The sequence below is a fragment of the Apaloderma vittatum genome, unplaced genomic scaffold, assembly GCF_000703405.1.
Source record: "Apaloderma vittatum isolate BGI_N311 unplaced genomic scaffold, ASM70340v1 scaffold13896, whole genome shotgun sequence".
Classification (NCBI taxonomy): domain Eukaryota; kingdom Metazoa; phylum Chordata; class Aves; order Trogoniformes; family Trogonidae; genus Apaloderma; species Apaloderma vittatum.
The window spans coordinates 3466-16469 of NW_009721342.1; the positions used below are offsets into that span (position 1 = coordinate 3466).

The 13004-nt window shown below is 37.5% G+C and overlaps 1 protein-coding gene across 1 annotated transcript in view; it reads left to right on the top strand.

Moving 5' to 3' along the window:
- Positions 1–618: 618 nt before the first annotated feature.
- The window catches only part of IPO8 (importin 8), a gene marked incomplete at its 5' end in the record, with an annotated part of 37426 nt that continues 25040 nt past the window's right edge, over positions 619–13004 (top strand). Inside the window, 9 exon segments of the mRNA XM_009871349.1 lie at positions 619–700; positions 2832–2988; positions 5036–5194; positions 6355–6511; positions 7523–7612; positions 8546–8640; positions 9176–9260; positions 11555–11689; positions 12524–12623. Coding sequence (XP_009869651.1) covers positions 619–700; positions 2832–2988; positions 5036–5194; positions 6355–6511; positions 7523–7612; positions 8546–8640; positions 9176–9260; positions 11555–11689; positions 12524–12623 — 1060 coding nt within the window.

Sequence of the window (13004 nt, forward strand, 5' to 3'; positions counted from 1 at the left end):
TTGAAAAGTTCCCAGGAAGGCTGCGGGTTTTGAAATGTTATCTGTCCATGCTGGATTTTAATTAAAAGTGGTTATTGCATTGTATTTCCTCAGTTCTTATTTTTCTGTGAAGATGCACTATCCATCTAGCTCATTGAAAGATAGCTGTATAACATATGGCTAATGCAGATGCTTTGAAAATAATTGTAAATGGTTTTCTTAATCTCTTCAAAATTCAGTGTTGATGTTATACCACGATCTGTTTTGCAAATAAATGGTATGTATTAATGACACATGTCATTATCGATTTGATTTATGAGGCTAAGTTAAATAATTCGAAGACAGATCTGTAGTGCTTCTCATTATGCATTCTAAGAATTATTTAAATGTTCATCGTCACTAATCTATTTTTATAGAGAGCTTTGTCACAATCACTTATTCCACCCATGTGCTGTAACGTAGCTTTTACAAGTACTTTGGATTGCTGTAGATCTGGGTAAATGCAAGTGCCAAAGGCTTCTGCACTTCGTGAGGAGAGTCAAAGCACACTGCAAAATCTTTGGTTTGTATTTCTTATTTTGGTATTACAATCTTCTTTAAACATAATGATTTGCTAACTGCGTTTTATGTGTATTTCAGTCCTATAAGATCATCAACTTTGCTCCGAGTCTACTGCAAATCATAGTATCAGATCAAGTTGAATTTCCAGTGCGTCAAGCAGGTGAGAGAAATCCTTTGTTTCATTTTCTTGCAGTAGAAAGTCAGTCTCTTAGTTATTTCATCAGAGTATTGAGCTGTTGCAGTGTGGGTAAGGTCATGTTTGTTCTGATCATGGAGATGAAAAGGATCTGTCTTCATCGTTTTCTTCCCTACATGAGGATCAGATAACACTGTGGGTGTAGGGTAGAGTCCTGCTTTGACTTCCCTGTGTTTGTAGTGATCCCTGCTGGATTGCTGTGATACTGATATGAAAAGAGAATGTTTTCAGCTCGAAACTGAGTACCCAGGGAGCCTTAGTTATTCTTTCTCCTGGTGCTAAAGAAGTAGTGATACCAAGACAAGTGGGAATTAGAAAAGAAAAAGGTGGCTCTTGTTTAACTACATGTTTCTCCTTTTGAATCCTGTTTTGTGGAAAAATGAAAATTTTTGAAAAATGAAAAAAATACCCTAGTTCCCTGGTCAAAGGTAGCCACATATTAGTATCTATGACATCCACTCACAAAAGTAGGTAGGAAGGAAGGTTGCATCACTGATAAGTCACAAGTTTATAGTCTGAGAATGTCTGGAAAGATTGCCCAGCTATGTGTGAGTTCAGGTATGGGGATGCAGTTAACTTTAGAGTATACATTTGTGTAAGATCAGATTCTGTATTCTCATTACCTATTTTAACTACTTCCGAACAATATTTTTGGTAGATACAGAGAATAGTCAGCTTTTTCAAGAAATTAATGAATGCTGTTTCATTCACTGCTCTGGTTTTATCCTATGGAACAGCATTTCCCATAGAAGCACTGTTGGTTTTTTTAGTACAGATCCTATTAATCCCCTGAGTGCGTTGGGGCATGCTGACATATGCTGTTTGTCATGCTGGCGTTTATTTTTTCAAAGATAATCCAACTTTGAATGGCATTGTTAAACCATTCTGTAGTAAAGTTTGATGCTTAATCTAGACTTCGTAAGGTTATTTTTATAAATTAATCTCTCGTTTCAGTATCATTCAGGAAAAAAATACAAGTATGTACAACATAATTTTAAAATTTCTGCACAGAGAAGGGGTACAACATAGAAAAGCACATTTAAATTGCATTTGTAAGCCAACATGTTTCCCTGGGAATTTTTTAGAAGCCAGGAATTTGTATTACAACAAGCTCTATGGACAAAGTAAATTAAAGTGTTTGGCTGGTCTTTCTGGACCTGTTTCTTGTCTGAATATTCTGGCACGTCATCGACAAAGAACTGTTTTTCGTCTTGCTCCTGTAAAATAATTTACAAGCTACATGTTTTCATACTTTGTAATTTGTCATCACCAAGGAAAATGATTGTACCCAAGGTTGTCTTATTTGTACTTTAAAACCCTCGCTAGTAATCAGCTAAATTAGTACAGACATAAGAGTTTATTAAGAACATTCCTTTAATATCTTACACCAGATTTCCAATGTTTCCTAAAGAATGCCTACAGGCATTTTAGTACTGAGGCATAAATGCTGCTTTATTTTCAGTTGAAGATTAGCTTTATTTTGCATGTTTTTTCATGTGGGACAGAAGGGAACAATTCTAAGGGATTATGGGAAATCCTAATAGTGAGATAAAGCTTAGGGAATTCACAACAAACATTTCTGCCTGAATAGAAGGTAGGCCACGTGCCAATTTCATACTGGGCATTTCCCCAAGCAGAGTGTCCCATCTGCGTGCACAATGGTTTGTTTACATGAGCCTTCCAAACTTCACTTACTAAGCTTGAGTAGTTGTTTTAGGGATGAGTAAAAATGCAGATAAGTAGGTTTTTTGTTTGCTTGTTTAGACAATGGAATATTCTGTCCATCTAGAAGACTGCTGTGATAACGAATCTACCCCAATAGAAGCTGACTGAAATACCGTCCTGCTCTGTTTAGGACCAGGCACTTGAGCCTGATCTTATGTGGAATCATTTAAAAAAAAAAAAAAAGGTTTCTGACTCAGCTATTCTTAGTGCCTGTAATTGTCTTAGTGCCTGTAATTGTTAAGAATTCATGCCGTGGTTTTCAGTCATCTTTTCAACTCTGTTCTGCTTTCAAACTGTACTGATGTCAAGCACAGAGTAACATGGAGATGTGTTGCAATTAAATTATTATTTCCCTGGTGTTTATACTTAGCTGCCATCTACCTGAAGAACATGGTGACACAGTACTGGCCGGACCGTGAACCACCTCCTGGAGAAGCAGTCTTTCCATTCAACATTCATGAAAATGATCGTCAGCAGATTCGCGATAACATTGTAGAAGGAATAATTCGTTCTCCTGACTTAGTGAGGTACCTTACTTACACTGTGTACAGATACTTCGGTAGCTCAAGTTTTCAGATGTACCAGTATGAATATAGTTAACGTGAGAATCTTGGTTTCTTGGGAGAGGAGGCAAATACTTGTGTCAAAAACTTAATAATAAGCAGTTTTAACATATTTATGTGCACTTATTTTTCAGAAATGTAGTGACTCATCTAAGAGCCCTGTGATACGATGTATCCTCTTAGAAAGGTGTTGTTTAAAGTGTCTTCTAACACCTGCTGTAGTGACAGCCTGTCTGTTTGGCTGACTCAGGGCAGATAGCATAGATAGCATATTCTTGCAATTTTTATACATAGTCCCAATATTTAAATGTGGATTAGCATTCTTGGTTTTAAAAAGTTAAAAGAATGAAGAAATGCTGTTCTCTTTTTGCTGGAAGAACAGTTAAGATTCATAGACATACTGCAATCTACAGCAGTTCACCACTAATTAAAGTGAAGCTTGATAGGATTAGGCTGTAGTGTATAGATGTTCATCTTTGAAAAACAGAGGAAAATCTTCCCCTTCTCTCCTCCTCCTCTCGACCAGCTAGTTACCTTTTTTGTCAGTAGTCATATCTGGAAGAGGAGTGAATGACTACACATTGAAATTGGAATTAGAGAAAACACTTTTTTAAAAAAATAACAAAACAGCAGAATGCATTACAGTGCTGCAGCATTGTTGTCACTGGTGGTCTTTGTGAATAGATTAGACAAACACCTGCCAGGAATGCTTGGAGTATAAATATCCTGTACTGAGGCAAGGAAGTGAACTAAACCATCTTTTCTAGTTCAGCTTTTCTAACACGCTCTGATGCAGCGGGTTAGTATCTCACTGAAAGCAGTAGGTGCTCGGTGGCAAGGTTGTGCTGCAAGGTAAGAAAGCTTGTGTTGTTTCTGCAATAAGGTAATAAAGGCATGTAGTTTCCCCTGCCATCATGTCATAAATACCAAGGTTAGTTTTAAACAAAAGAAAACAAAATAATGGAAGTTTGAAGAGTTTCTTGCAGACTAGTTGTCAGGCATTGTTGCATAACCTGGTATTCAAACGGTCCTGTTGTGACAATGACAATCTGCATCTAAAAGGATTGTTTGAAACACTGAGTCAGTCAGCTGGAATGAAGTACAGGGTTTCTAAATAGTGGCTAAAGTTGTAGATTTGCCAGAGGTTAAAAAAATCAAAGAAACTTTGCTAGAACATCTGATGATGCAATACTGATATTTTTCACTGTTTAATTGTAAGAATAAGGGGGGAGGAGGAACCAAATAGGCAACAAAACAAACTCCAAAGGCTTGAAGAGTAAGGTAAGTTTGTACAAAGCTAAAAGGAGGTGAAGGCCTCTTACTGAGCTACTTTGTAATACTATATTTATTTACAGCTTCAAGTTCCTGTTGCTCAGTGTTTTTAGTCACACATTGCTTTAGTGAATTAACAGGCCCGTCTTGCCTCACCGTTGTGAGTGGCATCTAAAAGTGTGTGGAGGTAAAGGAATAGGAAGATGCTTTTTTTACCTAATTGGGTATGCCTTATGCGTCAGAGGTTGATAAAGTGCTGTTCTAGAAGATCCCTGGAAAACTGTAATTTCATGAGGAACCTCTGGGTTGGATCATAACACAGGCCAACATCGTTTAATGAAAATGTACAAATTTGTGGCTTTGTGGTTGCTTTCAGCCTCATAAGTCTGTGGAAGTATAAACATTAATTTTTCAAAGTACAAAGCTAGCTGGTTTCATGAACAGTTAATTGTTTTCAAATATTGCCTGATGGATGTGGAGAGGGAGGAGGAAGGAAGAAAAGTAGCTAAATGTTCTGGAATCAGTTTCTTACTTAAATTCCCTGTGTTGTGGTTTTTTTTCCTTGCTCTTCCTCTGCCGCTTGCCAGAACTCTTTCAGTTCCATCAAAATGTTTATGATACGTATAATGCAATATGCATCTTATGGCCAACAAACCAAGATTTTACATCTATCCCTTAATATTAAACACTGCATAATCTCATTTACTTACAATGTATTTCTTTTTCCCTCCTGCCACAGAGCCCAGCTGACGATGTGCCTCCGTGCTATCATTAAACATGACTTTCCCGGCCATTGGACAGCCGTGGTGGACAAGATAGGCTACTACTTGCAGTCCCAGAACAGTGGGAGTTGGCTTGGGAGTCTCCTGTGCCTCTATCAGCTGGTGAAGACTTATGAGTAAGTTGATGTCCATCAGTAGACAAGGAGTCAGTACTTTTAGTCTCAGCTGATTACTGAGAACGGCATTCTTAGGAGCACGGGAAGTTCTGCAAGGAATCCAAATAGAAGATGGAAGTTAATAATTGTCATACGCTTGCTTTTCTGCAAGTAAATGAAAACTGTTCATCATCTTTATATCATCAGTGTCATGGGTTTGAGTCTGGCAAGGTTGTTTTGGTAGCAGGTGGAGGGATGACTCCTTGCAAAACTTCTAAAGCCTCACCCAATCCTTGAGCCTTTTTTTTTTAATTTTCGTGCTCCCCATTCCCGGTTGTGGGAGGAGCGAGGGAGTGGCTGTGTGATTCTTTGTTGCCAGCCTGAGCAGTCAGCTCAAACCAGGACAGTCAGTGGTTTGAAAGCAGAGATACTAGCAATAATCTGTAAGAATTTACTGACTTTGTTTCTTGAGGCTTTGTACTTTGATCTGATTTAACTCATCTGTGGAAAGTTTCTTAAATGTTTGTAACTTCTTTTGTTTGAAGATTCCCCAAATGCTGGAGACTTGAACGGAAATTCTTTTCTACTTCTATGGCATAAATACTGTACTGTCATTGTCATATGCTCCTATTGGTTATTGTTATCTGTACCATCCTCCTGAGAGTCTAAATCCACAAAGTGTAAATTAGGAGAAGTGTAGTAAGTTCTCACTCATTTTTTAAAGCAAATTATCACTTGTTAAAAGCATGTGTATAAATGGCAGAAAAGAAATGTAAATGGAGAGAGAGAGAATCTTTTCCAAACAAAAGAATTGTCTTTCCCTTTCAATGGCTGTTCACTCCTAGTTGTTCAGCACCCAACTAGGGTTTGGCATTCGTACAAATGTCAGAGAAATTCAAGTGCCTTCTCCCACGAGCTGACAATTCAATTGTAAAGAAAATTAGTCCTTCCTCCCAATAGATGTATTTATATAAAATAACACTTGTTGGTTTTCATTTCTATTTACAGGCCAGCAAATTTGCACAAATTGTTGAAATGGGGGCTAGAGGAGGGGAGAGTGAATGAGTGAGTGCTGGGTATTAATTTTTTTTTAGGGTATAGAAATTAAATTGCTAGTGGGGAATAGGCATTAGAATCTCCAGTGTATGGATTCTGGACCAACATTTTTGTTTCCTTTGCAGATACAAAAAAGCAGAGGAGCGAGATCCTCTCATAGCAGCAATGCAAATATTTTTGCCTCGGATTCAGCAGCAAATGATCCAGCTTCTGCCTGATAACTCCCATTACTCTGTACTGCTTCAGAAACAAATCTTAAAAATCTTCTATGCTCTTGTTCAGGTTGGCATCTGTATAGAGGAAAACAAACAACTTTTATTTTACTGGGCACATGAGTGTGATTGAATAAGAATAGCAATTTGGATGGGAAAATCCATGTGCAATGAACAGCTTTTATACAGATAGGATATCTGTAGATTTTTCTACTTAAAAACTGGTCATGTGATCCCCCCGAATAAATTTTTAATGAACCTAGATACTTCTGCACATCCTATCTGTAAGCTTACTGCAGAAATGTTTCTATTTTTATAAAGTCACACGTAACCTGATCTAAACTGTGCTAATTGGTCTCTGAAAGTGTCAGCAGTGGACACTGTAGTACAGTTGTCAAACAGTGCACTTCAGAGGGTGGCATTTCTCATTATCTTCTGAAGATTTGGCAGAAATTATTTATTGAGGCACGTGCGTTTTACAGACATGAGTTTGGCTTTCACAGGTTTGAGTTTGGTGAGGAAGTGCTTTTAAAGAAGGAGAAACAAAAATTCTTGCTGGGGGTTAAAAAATTGAAATAGTTTGTTATTAAAGGGGAGCGGGGGGCAGGAGGATTAAAAACATCCCAAGATCCTATTTTACTTTTCAGTAGCTTACCTGAATGTTGTCCCTTTGCTTTGGATTTTGTAGAAGAATAAGGTTTGCTGCATAATGACTATATAGGAATTAGGAGTACATTTCACTTACTAAAATGCTATTGGCTTACTCAAACCCTGTAATAGAGACACTCCTGTAGTTCCTAAAATTTAGCTGGGCTATTGTGAAGAAGAAGAGGAAGAAACAGAGTTAGCAAGTTCTCAGACCAAGGAACTTTCTTTGAATAGTGACTTCTCGGAAGTTCCTCTGTAAATTGTACCAGAAGAATGAAATTAGAGTAGTACTGATATCTAACCTAATTAGTTTTCATTTTACTTAAAACCTCATCTTCCTCAGAATGGAACTACTGTAGAAACATCTGCTAGCTTTTTCAGAGAAAATTGCTATTTTGTGACTCAGGTGTGTTGCTTTTTTTATTTATTTCAGTATGCATTGCCGCTCCAGTTGGTGAATAACCAGACTATGACTCAGTGGATGGAGATCTTCCGTACTATCATTGATAGAAACGTACCTCCGGTAAGTTTTAGTTTGGAAAAGACCTCTGACACTTGTGTGTTGGTATTGGAGAAACAGTCAGTGTGAGGATTTTCGAAGTGTTCTTTTTAAAGGATACCATCTATTTAAGACTCTTATCTTTGGGATAAGTGGTATTTCTGACAGAAATGCGGGAAGATCATGTAACCTGTCAGAATTTCGTTGTCTGAGGTAGTGACACTGTGTAAACTCTAATCTGGGATATTTTGGAAGTTTTCATCTATTTTAGCTGGTTTCTCTCAAACAAGAATGAAAAGCTCATCAAAACCCATAATTTGTCTCCATTCCTCTTCTTCTTCGTATTTCTCGAAGAACAAAATAAAAATAATAATTAAATTCTTGTTTGTGTGTGTGCAACATTAGCTGGAGTTTCCTAAGCTTTTTATAAAGCTATTTCACAACCTGAACATTCTTTTAATAGCACTGGAGTTTCCTAAGCTTTTTATAAAACTATTTCACAACCTGAACATTCTTTTAATAGCTTTTGCACTAGTGTATGGCCAGGGTGTATATTTTAGGAGGAGTTAGTATTATTCTTAGTTTTTAAACCACAATACATGCCACTGTGTAGCATCCAAGTGTATCTGGGACTTTCTATTTTTTTAAATATGCATCATTTTGAAAATTAAAGTACAGGCCTTGTACAGGTATGGCACATACACAGTTATATTGACTCATTAAGATACTTGAAAGCTCCCGAATGTTACATAACCGTTAACAGAACCAATGCTGTGCATTTGTATTAGGTTACTCAACCAGAAGGGTTTAAAGCATCATTGTTCCCGAATGTTACATAACCATTAAAAGAACCAATGCTGTGCATTTGTATTAGTTTACTCAACCAGAAGGGTTTAAAGCATCATTTCTCTCAATGAGACACACAAACTAATTTAAAATATATGTGTTTATTTATAGGAGACTTTGCAAATTGATGAAGATGATAGACCGGAGCTGGTGTGGTGGAAATGCAAGAAGTGGGCATTGCATATTGTTGCTCGTCTTTTTGAACGGTAAAAAACTAAAAAAAATGATTAAAAACTATGTTTGGGTTACAAATCTGTAACGTTACTTGAGGTGCAATTAGACAAGACAGTTTAGTTGATGTATCAACAGTTTATGGCTACCAGAGAGATGTTCCTGCTGCTGTCCTCTGCTTTGCACTGGTCTGAGCTCTTGGGGAAACCTTAGAGTGTGAAAAACTCTCTAAAATGTCAAGAAACTAACCCTACAGGAGAAGTACATTTTTATTTATTTACAACATCTGATTCCAAGTGCTTATATTCTCAAATGGAAAGGCAGGGAAAGATTTTAAAAGAAATCTATAAGCATTGAAGTTACCGAGCTTACGACTCAACTACATACCTTATGATAATCTAAGAAAAGAAAAGCGAAATGGGAAATAATGGCTTAGAAGTAACCTGTGGAAAGGGATTCTTTTGGGGATGGAATACTACTCAAGGTCTTTTGTGTATTAGAAAGTACAGTGTTTTTCTGACAAGGTAGACTTCTCACAATGTAAACATCTTTGTCCTCTTCTTTTTAAAGATATGGAAGTCCTGGAAACGTAACTAAAGAATACTTTGAATTCTCAGATTTTTTTTTAAAAACCTATGCTGTGGGCATACAACAGGTGAGTCTAGTTCATTTGTTTCTGAATTAGATCATTTTGGCTGAAAAAATACGTTGCTTTTTAATTGTGCTCATATCACACATTTTCAGCAGTTTAAAAAACCCTGCAGGGAAATTCTCAGAAAAGACGAGTGCTGGTAAAACGATATTAGCATCCTGTGTAAATTTTCTTGATATAGCTGGGAGAAAAAGCTGAGGCCTCACTTCATAGAGGGGTATATTTTCAGGCCAGGTTTAATACATGCTTTTACTTCAAACAACGTAGGCACAGTAGTCCAATGATACTGTGTTAATATTAATAAAAGTTAATTTATGCCTGGAAAGCGTATTTTCTGAAAAAATAGCATAAATTCACAGTCTGCAAGGAAATTATTTTTGTTGGGGAATGCCAATTCTTTGTGTTTACCGTGGTGGTGTGGGGACAGTGGGGAGAGTTCAGACCTGGTAAGGTTGTGTGGAAGAGAGGCAATTCCTGCCAGTTTTTCTGCCACAGCTGAGCCGTGGGCCGCTCCAGGTTTCCAGCGTCTCCCCGGTTTGGTGGAATGGCTCTGGCAACTGGGTGCCTGAAAGCACCACGGGTTTGTGTTTTTGGCCCAGCTCCTCCTGTTTCTGCCGTATACTAGATGACTGGGAGTGGTAGTTTCAGGTAAAGCTCTTGGGCGTCCAGGCTTTTGGATTACGTATTCCAAACAGGCTCCTAAGAAAGCAGGAGAATGCCATGTGTTCTCCACTTCACACTTCTGGGATTTTCATTCTCTTTAGCCTGTAAACCTTGAAAAACACCTGGGAATGCCGTGACACGTGTTTGGGTAATGTGTGTTTCCAGAACACGTGGCTCCTCAGCGTGCTGCTGGATGAAATATCCCTGACATTGCATCTGCAGACTTCTTATAGTTTAAATTTCCGGTGTCTTTGACGCAGGGTGCCAGGCTTTTGTCTTCACTTCAAGTTAAATTTAAGCTACATTTCCGGAATTGTCCACAAAACAAATTACTTTTCTCCATCCAGCTGGACAACAGAATAGTTTTTCCAGCAGCTTGTTAATTCTGTGTAAATATGTAAATGTTAAGAACTAAGGAGAGGAATGGTCGTAGTAAGGCATTAAACCAAAAGGGAAACAGTCTATTCTAAACTCCTTGCAATGTTTAACTCCTGAGTGGAAAAATAGACTCCCATGGACAGTTGTCATCTGAAATACTTAGAAGTTTGTCTGTTAAGAGATTAGGCTGTGTAGCAGAGGGAGTTTAACTTTCAAGATAAATGGACTGGACAGTCTGGACATTTCTTCCATTTCTGGCTCTTAAAAGCTAATTTATCACATTTCCTTGCAGAGTTAATAAGAATTCTATTCTGAATATTACGTTACTAAGCCTTCATTACCTATTCATCAGTTGTTAAGTGCTGACATCATGCTAGAGTCTTTATGAGATATAGACAATTCTTGACCAAGGAGCGTATCATATAAAAGGCTTAAGATCAGACTAAATGCTCCTAATGAAGGAGCTATGTTCAAATTAGAACTATTATAATGTTTTGAAGGATCGTGAATTGGAATTGTCCTTCTGAAAATATATGACTCAGTATTTTCTAACACGTTGCCCTTGATTTTCATTGTTATTCATGTACGTGCCAATTCTTAACACTTAATAGTTCATCTGTCATTAGTGGCAGATTAGTGGCTTTGTACTATAGGTATTTCTTGGTAGAGGAAGCCTTTATATTGAAGAAGCTTTGTGTGACAGTTTGTGATAGCATGCTGGGTGATACGATCTGATGGCCACAACGTGAAGTTAAGGGGTTTGCATCGCTTCCGATTCACAGATTTAGGTACTAACCTATTTTTCTTCTCTAGTTTAGTACTTCTATTCTTATCAGTGTTCTTCCAAAGAAGTTTATCATCTTTAGGGACCTGTCCTTAAAAAACGAACACAGACACCACTAACAGGCTGAAAATCTCACTGTACCTATTCCTTATCTGTTCCAAATTTTGCTGAGACCTGTCTCAGCTGTGAGCCTGTGAATATTGAAGTGTATCTTTGGTTCACAACCACAAGTGATCACATGGTGGGGCTAGTAGTAAAGGTAGACAAGTATGCGAACGCTTGCAGGATCAGATCCTTAATATTTAAATTGCTTTTGGATCAAAGGCATTACAGGGATCACTAGCACTAGTATCTCTTCTGTAAAACTAATTAATCTGTTCATGTACAGTCACTGAAGTAGTGCTCTGCCTGTCTGTGTGTGAGAGAGAATTTTCCGTCTTCATTTAAAAATATCAATTTGTCGTTTCTTTAGGTTCTCTTAAGAATCTTAGACCAATACAGGCAAAAAGACTATGTTGCTCCACGTGTTCTTCAGCAAACGTTAAATTATCTGAACCAAGGCGTTATTCACTCTGTCACATGGAAGCAAATGAAGCCACACATACAGGTCAGTGCGTAAAACCCAGTCATAAACACCACGTGTCATCAGAGTGATTAAAAAAAACCCTCAAAAACCCTACCAGTTCTGCAGTTTTAAGGAAAAAAAATAGCATATCTGGGCAAAAAATAGCATATCTACACAAATTTTTATTTCAGCATTATGACTACCTTTTATCACAGATATTGTTAAGTAAAGATTCCGTTCCATAAGTTCTTTATTTTTAAAGTCTATCAGACAGTCATCATATTCCTGGTTTTATTGGTTGCAAGACTTCAGAACTGCCTGTAGATTGGGAAATTTGTGACTGATTTTAGTGCAAAAATAGTGAGCATGAATTATGAGGATAGTGGAACATGAATTATGAGGAGCTGAACAGTCTCTTAAGGACCTTTTTTTGCAAGTGAATTAAGAACACCTGAAAAGTGGTTTTCTTGCTTTAATTTTTTCCTATCATAAGCTCCCCTGTTGTAATTAGTTAATTTTATGATTGTTGAGAGAAAGGGCTCTGAAATTCATTCTCATTTTAAGTGTTGCAATGATGAGGCTCTTCAGCAGAATGCAACGTTCTGTTGCTTATAGACTATATCCTGAAGTATATTTTGTGTGTGGTATTGTATTATTATAAAAATAGATTCTATAATTAGAGCTGTCTGGGACTGTTGCAGAAGGAAAGTACATATATTGTTACTTTTTATCTGCTAGCCAAAATAAAAGAGCATTGTATAAAAGAATTTTCCTCTTCAGAAAAATAGGTCTAGTGAATTAGTGCATAGTAGAGGGAAGCTGTACTGGAATTTGATTTTATGTGTATTTGCATGTATTTTACTTCTCTAATATTAGAGTATAACAGAAGAAGTGATATTCTCTCTAATGTGCTACAAAGATGAGGATGAAGAGCTCTGGCAAGAGGATCCATATGAATATATCCGCATGAAATTCGGTAAATGTTTGTGCTTAGCAAGTATTTTTTGCTTTCGTTGCAACAATAACTCTAGTGCCAGTGAAGAGCGTGCTGCTGTAACGTCTCTGACTTCACCAGTGTCCTGAACAACAGGAAGAAGAAAATTTATTTCTTAAATCTCACTAATCTGTAGTTGAAAGAAGAAGGCCATTCAAGTGAGTTTTGGCCATTTGGCTAGTAGCTTTAAACTAAAGGATTCTCTTAACCTTTTTTTCTACTTCGTACATGCTCAGCGCAGCCCAAATAGGTGCCTTGGTCTTTTTTTATGCCAGTTTCCGAATCCTGAACTGCAGATGTGCCGGCTGGTCTGCGAGTTCCTGCAGCTTTCTCTTTGACCAGAAGAGGCCTGACTTGCTCTTT